The sequence below is a fragment of the Halichoerus grypus genome, chromosome 7 (genome assembly GCF_964656455.1).
Source record: "Halichoerus grypus chromosome 7, mHalGry1.hap1.1, whole genome shotgun sequence".
Classification (NCBI taxonomy): domain Eukaryota; kingdom Metazoa; phylum Chordata; class Mammalia; order Carnivora; family Phocidae; genus Halichoerus; species Halichoerus grypus.
The window spans coordinates 97,290,007-97,306,169 of NC_135718.1; the positions used below are offsets into that span (position 1 = coordinate 97,290,007).

Sequence of the window (16,163 nt, forward strand, 5' to 3'; positions counted from 1 at the left end):
TGCTGCTTTAAGCAGCTCAACAGTATCTCTGTTCCACTCTGATAGTAAAAGCCCTTTACTTAAAGCTCCATGGATCAGCTTCCCAGGTGACTAGGAGGTAGGATCCTAGCAGAGAAAAAAAACAAAAAACAAAAAACAAAACTAGGCACTTTTTTCCTCTAGGACTTTAAGTACCTGGGGCCCTATGTAGGTGAATTTGGATCTCTAGATCCTATAAATCAATTTTAAACTCTAGCAAGATTCTGACAGCATCTAAATCTGATGTTGGAAGGGTATATAATGTAGATCTTATTATTCTTGCCCACCCCACTTTGGGTCTTAAGGTGGAAGTGGGAGTTGACCAGCCAGGCTGATAATCTGAATGCTTCAAAGAATGATTTGCCATTTCCCCAACGGTCTCTTTTCTTTCTGTTCATGATCTAAGTTTTGCTCAGAATGACATCGAGGGAATGAGAAAATTACCTGTGATTCCTATTGTCAGATCTGAGATTGTCACAATAGATCATTATTCTAGGATTAGAAACATCTAGAACCGGCTCTTGGGGAGTGCTCCGAGTTTTCCTTTCTCTCTGCCTCACACAGTTCTACTTCTGGACCCTGGTGAGCCAGTCACCTCTGTCGCAGCCAGACTGCTGGGCGCTGCCCCACTGACAGCCCCAAGGGAGTAAGAGGATGTCTAAAGACATCCTCAAAGCCCAAGGAAGCCTCAGGACCAACTGCTTGGGGGTACACCATACGTATGATCTAGTGCGCCATTTGCCAAATGTATCTGATCACAGGACTCTTCTGAAACATACGTTAAAAGAACCCATACTGACTCCAGACCCACCTAATCAATCTCCAAGGTGGGGCCCAACAATATATTTTTAACAGCAATCATGTAATTTGTCTGGTTAGGCAATTTGGGGAAACACCGATCCAGCAGATAAGAGTTATAGGCTCGGAATCTAAAGGCCTAATTAGATTTGTAACTTCACTAATGGCAATGATGGTTTATTTCTCCATTTATAAAGAAAAGGGGAGGATGGATTACAACAGTATCTGCAACTTCAGCCTCTGAAGGTAATCAGGTAATCTAATCAGATTACCTATGTTATGTCTTTCAGAGTATTTAGAAATACAGACGTGGCTAGGTGTCTTCAGCATGGAGTGCTTCGGGCTAGAGTGGCAGCCCCTTCCTGCCCCCCCACCACCACCACCCAGTCCTGCGCCAGGTGCAGAGTGAGGATCACAGGAAGGGAGATGAGAGGCCCTTTATCTCCGCCAGACTTTCTCTGTGTCAGTGAGGGTAGCCAGCAACACTCACGGCTGCAGAACTGAGCCCCTGGACAAGCAGATCCAGAGCTCCCCTGGGAGCATGCTTGCGTGAAAGCTGATGCGTACCATCAGGTCCAGGGCAAATGTCCCCAGCTTCCTAGCGAATCTATGCATGGCCTAAAGAAGCTGTTCTAGGAGAAACCTCTTGGCACCTGCACCCGCACCCCCTTCTCCAACACATCCCTGACTCAGCTGTGATTCACAGGCACACAGCACCTCCTGCATCATCCCCCTGGGCCCTCTGCCTTGTACCCCTCCCCATCCTAATTCATCTCTTCCCATCAGATTTTTTAATACTGGCTTTTTCAGAACACTGAGCTAATCTTTAAAGACAATGGATGGACAAACACACACAACATTTAAATATCAAAATATACCCATTTAAATTTAAAAACTTTAATTCTCTGGGTTTGTTGTGATTTATCCATAGCAATATTTCACATTATATGCATAAAATCTCCTACTTCTTTCTTGGGCATGTCTTATTTCCCCTATTGAATTGCAGGGTCCCAATGGACAGAGGTCATGTCTTACACAAGACTTATTTTGTACCCCAATAAAACCTAGGAAGGAAGCTAATATGTATAAGCCCTTCCTCTGCAGGAAACACTATTCAGGGAAGAAACAAAAGGACCCATTGGGAAAAGCCAGGGTGCCGAGGATGGCCAGCTTTGCCTTTACTTGTCTAGCCAGTCTTGTCTCTATCCACGTACCCAGAAACAATAGTGTTCTCTCTCTGGAAGTTTCAGTGATTTATGCAGCCCTACAGGGGACAACCTGGTCCCATTTCCCCAGGTTATTTCAGGAGCCTGTTGTCTTTGTGTTTTTTATTGTATTGTCTGTCTATAGTTTGGTTTGTCTTTGGAATTGCAGGTTTCCAATTTTAATCTTTCCCACGGCTCCCCTAACCTTCTCCAAAATCCTACATGCCCTTGGCTAACAAAAGCAATATGTCTGGTCTCTGCAGCTGGTGCTATGGGGCTCTTTGGTGGAGAGAAGCCTGACACAGTGCTCAGTGTGAAGAGATAAGAGCTTCTGCAGCTACCCAATATTCTCCAGAATTGCCTGAGCAAGTTGAAATCCAAAGCTGGTGACTAAGAAATGATGATGTTTAATCATCCTTTCCATCTGAATTGGGGCCCAAACAGATTAGACCTAGGCTCTCAGAGGCCAGGGACACCAGCAAGTCTAAAACTCAGCACCAGGGTATGGCTTGTGTCTTCCTGCCCTTGGAAGTGCCAGCACTGGGCTGAACTGTCCCTGGTTCCTCTCAGGCCAAAGCCACTGAGAAGTCCTTTGGTAGGCCAAGTCTCCTCCAAGCAATGATATCAACTCATCCTTCTGACCCTCACCAGCCACTTCTTTATTTCATTGCACATGTAGGACTGTTTTTGGAAATACCGTGAAGTAAATGGATACCAGTGGAATGGTGCTCTGAGACTAGGGCCCAGCTCTGGTCAGGTGGCTCTGAAGAAGACCGACAAGATGTTGAAGAAGAAACCTTCATAGGTTCATTGTCCTCCAGTGACTTTTGATCCAACCATGTGTCCCACCATAATGGTGCAGGGTGAAAAGCTTTGGCAAACGTTTGCCAAAGAAAGTGGAGATTGTGAGACACCTAGGGTTAGATGGAGTCGGGGATTAAGGGCTGAACATCCAGACAAGGAGAAACAGTCAGTTTGTCCTTGAAGAGAAATGAACATTTAAAGGGTGCACCAACTTCTCATGCCTTGAGTCGGAATCAATTTGGGCTGGGCTCAGCTAGGCAATTCTCCTGTCGGGCTTGGCTGCTCACACATGTGTTTGCAATCAGCTGAGACCTCGATAGGCTGTCAGATAGGACGGAAGGGGTACTGGGCCTGTTTTTCTCATCATGCAGCAGGAGAGCCCAGGCTTGTTCACGTAGGGGCAACTGCAAGGTTCCCAAGAACAGCAAGAGAAGACAGGCCCCATGCACGAGAATTTGTCGAGTCTCTGCTTGTGTTACGTTGGTTTGGGGCCACTGGCCAAATCAAATCACATGGCCACTCCCAGATTTGAGGGGTGGAGAAAGAGACTGCACCTCTTGATAAGAAGGGAAGAAACTGTGGCCACTTTTTTGCAATCTCTACAAATTACAAAATCCGGCGATATCTAGCTTTGGGATTTAGGCAACATCTATCATTTCAGCAAGGGTGGGAATCGGAAGTGCTCCTTCCTGAGAGAGCAAGATCCCTCGTTTCCCAAAGCATGGAGAGCAGCAAGTCTGGTGAGGCCAAGAGAGGCATGCGCCACATACCTCTGGCGTCCTGGGATAACAGAGCTGGGATGGCAGAAACAACTCATGGTAAATGAGGTACAGAACCAGAGAAGACTGAGTGGAGTTTGTGGGGAAAATGGCCCACATTCAAAGTATAATGAGATCACATATTCTTTTCCTCTTAAATTCTTTTTCATTCTTCTCTACTTTGCATAACCGCTTTCTCCTTTTTTTTCTTCCCCTTTTCTTTCATGTGTGTATTTTAAGCATTTCTCAAAAGGCACCTGATGACAATTTAATCAGAGTGCAGAGGGAAGTGGGGCTCTGTGGGTGGCACCAACCTGCAGAAAGTCCAGGAGAAGGGAGGATGAGGAGAGCCCTTAATGTCCAAGACTCAGATCTCACTGTGCACAGTAGAAAGAGAAAAAGCAGTTCAAGTTCTCAGAATGGAAAAAGAAATACCACTTATACAGCATTTCACAAAGGTATACTCTCTTTTGTCTTGTTCCAGCCACTCAAGAACTGTCACTTAGAACAGCAAATTGAGGTCATTTCTGTGATTGTCCAGCAGGTCACTGTCACTGAGCTCACCAAAGGCCTTCTGATTTTAGTGTAACAATAGTCATTGACTAGTGACTGGGAAGAGACGGGGATAAAAGGTATATTTTGCCTAAAGTTATCTTCCGTTGTCAGTACAAGACCTTCTTCTAATAGTAGTAATAAGCTTTTCTGCCTCTAAGCACAGCACAGGAGGTATAGAAGAACATACTTGTAGGCGGAGGCATTTTCTAGAGATTAGCAGTCCAGAGCTAACTCTCTTTCAGAATTGGAAAAGGAATCCTGTTTCAGCTACAGAAGAATACCAGGCAGGATGAACTCAGTGGGTGAGACACTCCATGTGTGGGAATGTTCTCACACGCAGTCATCTTCTTAAGTTTCTCATACTAGTTAGATGTACGCTGAGGTCTGGAATCAGCCTTCCTTAAAGGCTGCCCCCCATCCCTTGCCAAAGCAAAGATCAGCAAATCTTCCAAGGTGGTGGCCAGAGAAGGTCCCGGGCCTGCTGGCTCTTGGATTTGTGTCTTGTCCCAGTAGTCTGCTTCTGATTTCTAGTCACCCAGAGAGGTGTCTTCAAAACAAACATCAGACCACAAGGGACATCCTGGTTGGAAAGTCACTCTGGAAAAGAGCAGAAAGAGCACAATGTTAAACCACACAATGGTTAAAGAAACCCAACACAACACAGCAGATGGTTCCCTGGGGCACAGTCCACAACCTGTTCAGCATCTGGCACACCCTGACTCAGGGCATCTCATTAGGTTTGTGGTTATTGTTCCCAAGCCTCAGTTGGTGCTGAAGCCAATGTACATCTGACAGAACTTAGTTCCATGGCCACAGAACAACTTCCCAACCCTCTAAGGCTAACTATAACATTCATAGCTCCACAACAGCTAGTGTGGATGGTGCTCCATAAACCCGACATGACCTGAAAGTTCACTCCCGGCTCATGGTAGGTACTTCATGGGTCATCTCACTGTTCTCTTTAAAGAACAACAAAAGACATTTAATTGTTCTGGAGAGGTTAATAACTTTTTTCCATTCATATTCTCTCCCCATACTACACGCTAAAGAGAATGTCCACCTTGAATTATGAAAAACAAAATGGTGGAAGAGGCAGGGTAACTGAGGAGGGAGCATAAGCACTTGGGCTCGCAGAATGGCCTCCAGAAAAAGAGCACAGGGGGCACAGGCACTTTGGCAGCCGAGAGTGGACATCTGTGACTGTCCCCCAGCGTTTCTCTGAGGTCCAGAGCTCAGAGAAACGCGGCTGAGGAATGGACTGGGCTGCTCTCGGCATTCACAGAGAAAGAATTAAAGTCTCCATAAGGCCAATTACAAAAGAGACAATTAACTGGGCAGGGACCAAAAGGTTTCCCTCACATACACACAGCACAATTTATAGTTTGCATTCAACAAAATGTCAAAGGAGAAAGGAAGTGAGCTGTCCTTCAAAAATAGGCACTAACCTTCTCTGGGATGTGAACGCTTTGGGAATTTTATGCCAGTTATAAACCCTCGCCGCCAGGGGCGGGAGACGGGGAGGAACGCGCGTATCAGCATGCACAGAACATTCTGCACACAGACCTCAGAGGTCCCCCTCAATGTCCGTGGTGGGAATGATGCCGCGAATCCCTGATGCTACGTGCTTCTCAAAGCTGGTCTTGCGGATCTGCGACTCTACCTCTACGCCCCTGCTATTTCTGCTTTAGGAACTCTCCAGGGCCCCACGCTTACTGAGTCCACGCGTACGGCGAGGCCGGCAAAAATGAGCCCAGCCTCCGCGTTCCCAAAGCCGCCCCCGGGCCCCTGCCGCCCGGGACGCCCCCCCCCCCCCGCCCCCCTACGCGCGGCACCCGGCGCGGCCTCACCGTTTTCTTGGCGGGCTCCTTCTTGCGCTTCTTCTCGGAGCTGCTGTGGTAGGGCAGGTCGCGGCCGCGGTAGGACGGGCCCCGGGTCAGCTCGCGCTCGCTGTAGGGCGGCAGCGCGTCGTCGTCGGCGGAGTCGTCCTCGTCGTCCTCCGGCGCGGCCGCCTTGTAGGTGGAAGGCGGCGACCAGGCGTAGTAGGAGGCGCTGCGACGGCCGAGCTGCGCGCTCAGCCGGGACGGCGTCTCCAGGCTGCCGCCGCGGCTGGCGCCCTCGGGCCGCGTCTGGCGCTCCAGGCCGCCGGCGCGGGGCCCGTGCTCGTACTTGGGGGCCGTGCCCGGCGTCCGGCTCACCAGGCGCGGCAGGGGCGCGTCGTCGGGCCGCCGGCGCGGGGGGCTGGGGGCCCAGGCGCGGCCCGCGTCGCCCAGGGGCTCCCGGCTGCGGCTCCGCGGCCCGTAGTACTCCTCCGGCGAGCCGTCCGCGTAGAAGCCCCCGAGGGCGCGCGCCTCCGAGCGCTCGAAGCGGCCCCCGCCCCGCGCCTCGTGGCTGTCGCCGTCGGCCCGGCGGGAGCGCGCCCCGTACGAGTCGGCGAAGGCCGCCAGTTCGTCCATGGACACGGCCGGCACTCCGGCGGCGAAGTTCTTCCGGGACAGCATCTCTGACTTGGAGCGCTGCTGGCTGCGGGCAGAGGGCAGAGGGGATGGCGGTCAGCCGGCCCTGGCCCGCACCCAAGGTCGGCGCCGTGTGCCAGGCCGGCGGGGGGTGGGGGGCGGCAGGGAGCCGGAGCGGGACGCAGGGGCCGGCTGAACAGTCCCGGTCACCTCTGGCGCCTGGGAACCTCAGACAGTAAAGTGAGGGCGACCGTGGCTACCTCCGGGATTCGTGCTAAGGATCAAAACGGAGTTGTGTGGATAAAAATACTTGGTGATTTACATGGTGCTGCAACACACAGTGGGGCCTTGTGATCATTATTCTGTGGCTTCTGGTTGACAAGCACATGTGTCACTTCTCACACCCTGGAAGCCAGCGTGGGTGGTGTGGCTTGCGATACAAACAGTTGTGGTCCAAGGATAACCCTGTAATATCTGGTGATATACAGAAAAGCCTGTGCCTCCCTCAGAGCCCACGGCCAAGTAATCTCTGCGAGGTACCTGCAGTTGGTCAACCAGTCTACGAGAAAGGCGATGTCTACTGTCCTTCAAGATAAAGGACAGGTGAGTGGTGACCGTGCTATTCAGTGGGAAGAAGCCATACAAAACAGGGTGCACATCTTGGCCTCCCACACCATTGGCCAGGTGACTCTAGGTAACATCTGTACATTTCAGTTTCCCCAGCTTAACACGGGACAAGAACAGTACCTACCTTTTAGGGTTATGAGAATCAAACACAACAGTATAACATGTTTGGCATTTTACCTTTCACATAACAACAATCAAAAATGATGGAAGGGCACCTGGGTGGCTCAATGGGTAAAGCGTCTGCCTCTTGTTTGGCTCAGGTCATCATCTCATGGGTTGTGAGATGGAGCTGATGCTGGGAGTCTGCTTGAAGATTCTCTCCCTCTCCCCCTTCCCCCCACTTGCTCTCTTTCTCTCTCTCTCTCAAATAAATAAATCTTTTTAAAAATGAGGGAGATGATGGATGGGAATTTTTAGAGGTTATAGGAAAAAATATTATGAGAAGGGCAAGGAAATGTTAATAAGGTTCATTAAGGAGAATAGAGTACCCATTTCAAAGGGGCTTGAATGACTGTTGCTACACATGGTGTCTGTGCACAAGCGTTCCCTTGCTTAATAAATATGAGAAGGGGATGCTCAATAGCCCAAAGAGAGGTGTGGCAGGACAACCTAGAATGGGAGACAGAGATGCTATCAGAAAACAGTCTCAGAGCCACCCTGCCTTCCAGTTCCAGCCCCTTCATCCCCAGCACCAGAACTGCAGCCCCGGCGCAGCCATCTTCACCCCTACCTGAAGCTCTCCCGGTCCTCTTTGTTATACTCCATGGCCGAGGGCCCCCGGCTTGCCCCACTGCTGCCCCCCATGACACCTGACCAGTAGTCAGGATTGCTCTCCAAGTCCCCGGACACAGGGAACTGCTTGCTTCTCATCTGGTGGTAGGCCTGGCGGAAGTTGCTGTCCTCCTCATGCAGGGAGCTGAGTTCAGAGATGGTGTTGTTATCTGCAGGGACAAAACCAGGCATGACAGAGCTTTCTACATACTAGGGTGGGAACTCTGTTAAGGGCTGAGACCAAGGCTCCCTCCCCAAGGCTTCAAGCCTGTTCCAGTTTGGTTGTAGACCTGAACTAATGGGGTTTGTGTTCTTAGCTCAGCAGGAACTGGCTCCATCCAGAAGCCCACTGGCTTAGAGAGGGGGAGGCTTCCTACATGCTCTGTTCTTAGAATAGGAAAACAATTGTTATTGTTCCACCTAAGGCATGTTTCCCAGAACTTGGGCTCTTTGCAGCTGGTTTCCTCCTAGGGCATCGTCATCCTTGTTCCAATGTTTTTCTTCTTCTTGTATAATTCTGTGAAAGCCATGATGATCCCAGGCAGGTTGAGCCAAAAGGGGCAAAAAGAGAAGAGAAGCCACAGTTCACAAAAAAATCTCCCTTACTGTTGACCACGTCCCAAGATGGGCCTTCAGAACCAGTACAGCCCCATGCCTTAGAGGAACCCCATTTCAGCCTCCTTCAGCTGTGCCCTTCACCAGAGCACAGTCCACAGGGGCAAGGGGACTGCACACCTAGTATCCAATCATGCCCTTTCTGGATGCTCATCCAGGAACGTGGACTATCCTTCCCAATTGGTACCAAGTCCATTTCCAGGGCCTACAAAGACTTCTTTGCCTCCCTAAAGAATATTCCAGGTGTATGTGGCCATGGGTGGCTAGGACAGCTAGGCAGAGGTGTGGTAAGAAAAGAGGGGCGGCTGCACTTATGGCCTGTTGGCCTCCACTTGTACTCTTCCTACAAGGCGGGGGCGGGGGGGGAGATGGTCACAGTTTTCTCATTTCCTAAAGTGGCTTAAGTAGCATTTTGCAAAAGCACTTGTGAACAAGACAAGAATCAGTCTAGAAAGAAAGAAAGAAAAAAAAAAAAAACCCAACCATTTGTTTACAGAACTTTGAAATGGATTGAATATCATTTTACTGAAAAAACACATTTAGTGATTCTATTTGCAATGCAACTGGATCCATTTGTTTTCTAAAATCCTTTGGTTAGAACTTCAAAATATTATCAAAATCAACATTTACAAGGTGTAAGGTTTGGCTGTTGAGTAAAAGGTAAGCCAAGATAGGATGTGGACAGCACAAATACGTGTCTCAGGTTCCCCTCTACTTCTCTTCCTTATCCCCAAGAGTTCTTGGAGGAGCACTCCCACCCACCAAGGAAAGGAAGGGCCTCCGCTCCCTCCCCCTGTTGCATAAACACAGCCTCCTTGTCCTATTTTACCAGGTCTGGGCTTCCTGCGAATGCCATTCATCTTGGACATGCAGTCAGTTGGTTTTGAATTATAATCTAATTTTTAAGCCTTTTCCTCCTTCTAAGGAGAATGGACTAGTAAGTGTCCATCTGAAAGGAAAATAACTCACATACTACTGATCAATAAAATCTAGAACCTTCCTTTTCTCATGATCCCAGTGAATTCTAATCCCCTGGGAACAGTACAGAAGGGAACTTTAAAAGGCAGCAAGTGAAACTATTGGAAAATCCCATTGTTGGCTCAGAACTTTCCTTAAACTTCGGGGAATAATGGATCTTTTCCGTTTCTCCACATAGTGAGGGCTATCTCAGTTTCGCCATTCATAGTGATGGACTGCCTAGGTTGTATGCTGCTGTAACATTTCTGCCACGTTGAACATAAACATCAACATCCCTGCTTCACAAACACCTAATAATGTAACTCTGGGACCAGGCAAACTTTTTCTGTACGGGGCCAGATAGTAAATATTTTAGGCTTTGCAAGCCATACTGTTACAATTATTCAACTCTGCCATTGCAGTGCAACAACGTATAAGTGAACTGGGCTGGCTCTGTTCCAATACAAACTATTTCCAAAAACAGGAGGTGGAACATATTTGCCCTGGGAGCTGTAGTCTGCAAGATCACTGCACTGGGCTTCTGGACGAAAAATATCCCAAGAGCAACCCCGTACCTACAAGGGGCAAGGAAAGTGAGGATCTTACTCGCAAATCTCGCAAATTCTTGAACCTGAAATTCCCAGTTCTTACAGAATCTTGTCACAACCTGAAACCATGAGATACATTTTACAATGAGATCTTCTAGACTGCCCCATGGCCATGATCCACCCCAGGGTTTACTCCGCTCTTCAGAAAGAGAGCCTCGCAAAGTCAAGTGAACTGTATTCCTACTTCATCTCTATGCAATTATTGTAACGTCAACCTGCAGGTTCCAGGAGATCTTGGTTCCAGTTCTGGCCCCGGCACCTCCGACCTGAGGTGCCAACACTGGGTACTTTCCTTCTCTGCTTCCTTTCCTCCTCTGAAAAATGGGAGAGGTGGAGTGAACCACCTCAATCTCTTCTGTTCTGACATACTAAAGTCCTCAGAGGTAGAAGGCTGTGATCTCTCAACAGAAACAGCTGCTACAGCCATGGGAGCCATCCAGGTTGCTCAAAAACGTTTTGTGTGAAGAGCACAGGACTGGGAATCAGAAGAGCTAGGTTCTAATCCCAGTCCGGTCACTCCAACCCTCTGGGTTTCTGTTTCCTCACCTGTACACTGTGAAGAAAGACCTCGGCCACCGCTAAGGTCCCCCTGGGTGCTCAGACGCCATTACCATCTGACCAGCCAGTCTCCTGAGACCATTTTAATCCAGGTAGACAGGAGACATCACCTAAATCAGGATCCAACCTTTAGTTTTAACCTCAGTTTTTTACTCTTTCTCTGAGCTGAGAGATTCACAGATTTCCTCCCGAAGCGCCTTCTCCTGGATCGCTATCTCTGTCCCCTTACAGGGCTCCATGACAACACATTACAACTCACTTGTCAAGTGCAGTGACATCTACATTCCTGACATTCCAATCTGGAGATGGTCTTTTTATAGCCGGTGCGGTGGGAGGATGCAGCAATGGATGCAGCTCAGACAGGATGAATTTAGCATTGCAGACTGGGAGGAATATGTTGTCCTTAATCTGAATAAAGCACCTCTAGTCTGGGACTGTTTCCCCAACAATTCCATCAAGCCTCTCCTCAGCTTCCACGGCGAGGAGGGTTCAGAGAGAGAGAGAGATGTTGTGACCTCACTACCGGGCCTGCCAGGACCCTCCAATAATTAGCCCGTCCATGTCAGACCTGCCCCGCGCTGTCTCTTCGTAGATGGTCATTCAGAATCCACCCCAAGTAATGAGCTGTGTCAGTTGCAGGGTGTCCAAGGGCTGTGAGTGAAGGCTGGGGCCCTGCCACCTACAAACTCAGTAATCTAAAAGTTCTTTTGACAAGAGGGGCAGCCTCTTCGCTGGCCCTCAATCTCTGCTGTTGGGCATCTCAGAGGGAACATAGGCCTCTTTTTTGTAGACTCCTCGGGCAGACTTGTCCTTCTACTTCACTGAGGCCTCCAGGTAGCAAGTCGGCAGCTGGACTGCTGTCCAATGGTAGGGGTTTTCACTTTGGAAAAAAACTCACATCTTTAGTCATTATTTTGAATGTATTTTAAAGAGAGTAGTAGGGAAGGACTCTTTGAATAAAACATTTCTAAGCCCAGGACTGCCTAGGCCCAGCAATGCTGACTGCCCCGTGGTGAGAAACAGCATTAAGCCAAGGTGGTACACACCGGGAGCCCTTTTTCTCCCTTCTGTGTACTTGGAGCTACTTTCTTCAGGACACCACCAGCACCCCTGCTAGTTCTAAGCCCTGAGAGCTCAGGGCTGCCCAAGTTTGGTAACCCCCCAATCCCCTTTAGCCATGAACGCCTGCATGATGCACAGATCACATAGAACTAACAGACGCTCACATCTGCCTCTCATCCTTCTGGCTGGATCAAACTGAGCCAGTTCCTTCTCAACGTAGTACAGGACCTTCATGGAGTCTCTCTCTTTGTCGGCTTGAATCCGGTAACCTTTGCGAACTGTTGAGAAAAGGACAGGAAAGGAGCTGAAAAAAGCAGGAGGGGACCTACCTTTATTTTTACCAAGTAAAACACATAGTTCTTGCTTATAACAACTCTTTTTGAAATCGCCAGAAATAATCATCTATATTTATACTTATGGAACCATACCTGCGATCCCTTTTATCAGATGGTGCCCCTGGAATGGAGGAACAGCAGGTAAACAACAAAGTTCTATTACAGTACATTTTGGGTCATTTGTTAACTTCTGCTTCCTACTTGCTGACCTCCTGTAGCTCCACTTAAAGCTCACGGAAGCAGACTCACACTAAAAAGACAGGTTCTTAGACTGAGGACACAGATGATTCTATACCGTCTGAGGATCATGTCTTCACTTGGTGGGAGAACGTGTAAATAAAACAGACACCCAAACATCAGGGACCTTGACGAAGGTGGCCCGAAAGCCTCTAGTTTCACAGGAGATGATGCAAAAATTCCCTAACAGGGTGGCGCATGGGAGCCAGTATGACAGACTAAAGATGCATTAGTGCAAAATAAGGTGCAAAACACATGGATTGCTAATTATGGTTCCATTTTATTTCTTTGACATTTCCCTTTCAGGAAAGGGAATACCATATTCTAGGCATGATTAATTCAACCTGCTGCTATGTGGTTACAAGCAGGTGTTATTTTGGGGGCTTAATAAAAAACAAAACTAAAGCATGAGAGATAATACCATCTCCTACGTTCCCATCATTCATACTGTCAGGAACAAAGGCTGTTTAAGCCCCACATCACTTAGTATCAGTCAAGGCCAATACCAGCCCCAAGGGTGATCAGACACAGGCAAGTGTAATGTTCACAAATACGAGAAACAAGAGAGAGAGAAGGACCCAGTGGAATGGGGACAGAACAAATGGTAAGAGACAACACCCATCGTGCACTGCAAATGTGCTAGGTACTGTGCTAAATGCTTTACATGGACATCTGTTCCTCACCACCCCTAATGAAGTTACTATTAGCCTCAATTTATGGTTGAGAAAATTTTGGTTCAGAGAGGTTTCATAACTTACTCAAGAATAACTGGTGGCACTGGGGCTAGAACTACGTAATCTGACTGAAACCTCTCTGGAGCCCAGAAGTAGAGGTGGTAAAGAGAGACAGAAGAGGAAGACAGGAAAGCCCAGAGTAGGAAATGCTCGTAGGTGGGCCAAGGGTGGTATGATCTGAGGCACAGTCCTATCAGTCCTATCTTCTGGCCAGTCAGGACTATACAATGGGATGGAAGCAAGTAACCCAACTCCCAACATTCTCGGTTCCCAAAGTAGGGCAAATACCATAAAGAAACCACATGGCCACCTGCGCCTCCTGAGGAGACTCGGCTTTCTGCTCTCTGGTCATGTCACCCTGGCTGCGGACAAAGTCCCACACACAAACGATGCACATGGAAGATTAAAATACAGTACTGCACAGCACTCCGATCACAGCCCTGGCACTGAAGACTGAAAGAACGCCCCCACACCTGTTTTCAGGTGCACTGATTTTCTATATGAGAACATTCTGGGCCGTTCATATTCACCTCAAATTGTGGAATTACTTTAAAAAATTAATGAATCTCAGCACACGTTTTTAAGTGGCACCTTCTCCTGGAGGTTAGATCCATAATCCTTATGCCGAAGCAATTATTAGTAGGAATGATTTTATTTATCAAGCTACACACTCTTCCATTTCTGCAGAGGCGTTTACAGAGTTGTACAGACAGTTCAATTAAAATGCAATTATCCCACGGAACTGCTATGTCTGTTCTGAGGCAGTTATGTCTGATGGATGAAACACAGGGCTAGGAAGTAGGGAACCAGGGGTTTGTAGGCATGCCACTGGTTTATTGAGGGACCTCAAATGATGACCTAGCAAGGACCCAGTTTTCATGTCCGTAAAATGCAACTAATACTTCCCAACCTTTCTCTTCATAAAGAAGACAAATACAGAAACAAATTAAAAAAAAAAAAAAGACAACAAAGACCAAATCATTAGAGTACTTTGAGTTCCTTGTAATTATTAGGGGCAGCTCAAATGGCACCACATCCAGAAAGCTTTTTCTTATTCTCATAGCTAGAAAGTTCTATTTCTTCTTTCTCTCTCTCCATATCATTTCTCTCTTATAAATCATTTACTCTGAACTTTTGTTATGACCCTCAATATATTCCAGTTTGTTCCAAATTATTTGTATAAATGTCTAATCTTCCCAAAGATGCTTGAAGGAAAAGAATTCTTATTCTACATCTGGGTAAAGCCCAGAACACTGCTTAGTAGGCACTTAATATATGTCTGTTTGAGCTGAACTGGGCCAGTCTGGGGATGGTGGTGAAGTTCATGATTTCTCTGGAAACAGTATTTTCAGTAGAGTTTCCCTCTCTAGACTGTCAACTTCCTGAGGATAAAGACCACTTCTCTCTGTTTATCTCTGCATCCCCGCACTTAGCCCAGAGCCTGGCACACTGTAGACACTCAAAACATTTGTGTTTGGACGAATGGATGAGTGAGTGAATGAATGAATGAATGAACGAACGAACAGAAATCAGGAATAGAAACTCTATTACAAGGGATTACAAAGTAAGACAGAAGCAGCCATGTGGTTGGTTTATTGGGGGGTTTTGACCAGGAAGGGGAGGACTTGAATGGTAGCTTGAGGGAGCAGCAAGGCTTAGGCAAGTTTTGTTGTTATTGCTGATGATTATTTTTTAAAGGAGAAAACTAGCATTTGATAGGCATTAGGGAAGGGGCCTACTCTACCTGAGCTGTGGCTTTATCTGGGTGTTTTTAATACGTGAAGCACTATTACGGTAAACCTTCAGTCATACTGAGATGGGCTGGAGGTGGGGGGTTGCTGTTATGGAACAAGGTACCAGCTCTCCCCTTGTGGCGGGAGGTGGCGGCCACTCTCAGCACCAGGTGGAAACCTCTCGGTGAACTACAACTTGGACTAGAGCTTAGATTGTTTTCTGTGCCATTATAACAAATTATCATCCTCATTAGGAGACCGACTTGATCATGTATGCACAGGTTATCATGTCCCTGAGAAGTTACAGTAACTACTGGCAGCCTCAAATGAGGCTCTCAGTACTGGCATTATACAGAGACTCCACCAGAATTGATACTTTCAACCTTGACTTCTCAGTTGCACCAGCTAATGTCTTCAGAAACCTAAATCCCTCTAATTTGCCAAGAAGGACAGAGGCAAAGTATTGACATTTAGACTTTAGAGGTATCATCATTTGGTTTCAGTAGCTAAAAAGCTAGGCAATTCTCCCAGTAAAAGGTGTTGGGTTTGTTTGTTTTTTGTTTTTGTTTTTTTAATCCGTAATTTGTCTGAAGATCAGAGAACTCCGATATAGGGTGATATTTTAATAAGATGTGTCCTAGACTACTGGCCCGACGTCCAGCACTTTTTGGAAAATGACCTTTTTCCCCCAGGGATGTTTCAGTTCAGGGTGGATGGATGATTTATCTTTTTCAAGTTCTGTCCGGTCCAAGTCCTTTGGTCGGTGTGGCTCTTCATACTTCAGCTCCTCTAACTTATTAGCCTTGGCAACTTTGGTTTTAGTGGAGAGGGAATATTGGGATATTCATTTTGATACCAAACTATCACTTCAAAAATTTTTATTGTTAAAGTAATTGAGCGGATACTTTTGACCCAGTTAGCTGAAAATTAACCATTTTTCAGCTAATTTCTCCTTTCCAGCCAAATCTAACTTACACAACTTGCAAAAGAAGTCTCTAAGGCAGATACCCATGGCTATCGCCTTGTTTTTCCTGTCCTATCTTAATGAGCTAAGTAAGGCTGTTTATGGATGATGGAACAGCTGCCAGATTCCACCCCCAGGGTGATCGCAGCTCCACTGTGGGAGAAGTGATGCTTAAAATTTGCATATTCTCTGTATACACACAGTAGGCTTATATATAGACACACATCCTTCTTAGTTTTGAAAATGACATTTCAAAACCCTACTTGCCTACTCAATTCTTTTGTAAGAAGGATGAGTGGGGGCCAGGTAGATGTGAAAATGGATTAGAGCAAGGCAAGAGAAGCAGTGGGAAGCTGAGGTAGGAGAGAGTT

At 47.4% G+C, this 16,163-nt stretch overlaps 1 protein-coding gene across 12 annotated transcripts in view; it reads right to left on the reverse strand.

Annotated features, from left to right (window-relative positions):
- Positions 1-1,683: 1,683 nt before the first annotated feature.
- ILDR2 (immunoglobulin like domain containing receptor 2) overlaps positions 1,684-16,163 on the reverse strand; it is a 58,266-nt gene continuing 43,786 nt past the window's right edge. For 6 of the 12 annotated variants that reach the window (XM_036076735.2, XM_036076737.2, XM_036076736.2 and 3 more), the window contains 5 exons: positions 11,954-12,067; positions 7,949-8,159; positions 7,707-7,827; positions 5,986-6,658; positions 1,684-4,735 (listed from right to left, as the gene is read on the reverse strand). In XM_036076735.2, the coding sequence (XP_035932628.1) occupies positions 4,731-4,735; positions 5,986-6,658; positions 7,707-7,827; positions 7,949-8,159; positions 11,954-12,067 (1,124 nt within the window). In that variant the 3' untranslated portion in view covers positions 1,684-4,730. The remainder of the gene's footprint in view (positions 4,736-5,985; positions 6,659-7,706; positions 7,828-7,948; positions 8,160-11,953; positions 12,068-16,163) is intronic. The other 6 variants (XM_078077918.1, XM_078077916.1, XM_078077917.1 and 3 more) reach the window with 1 other exon arrangement.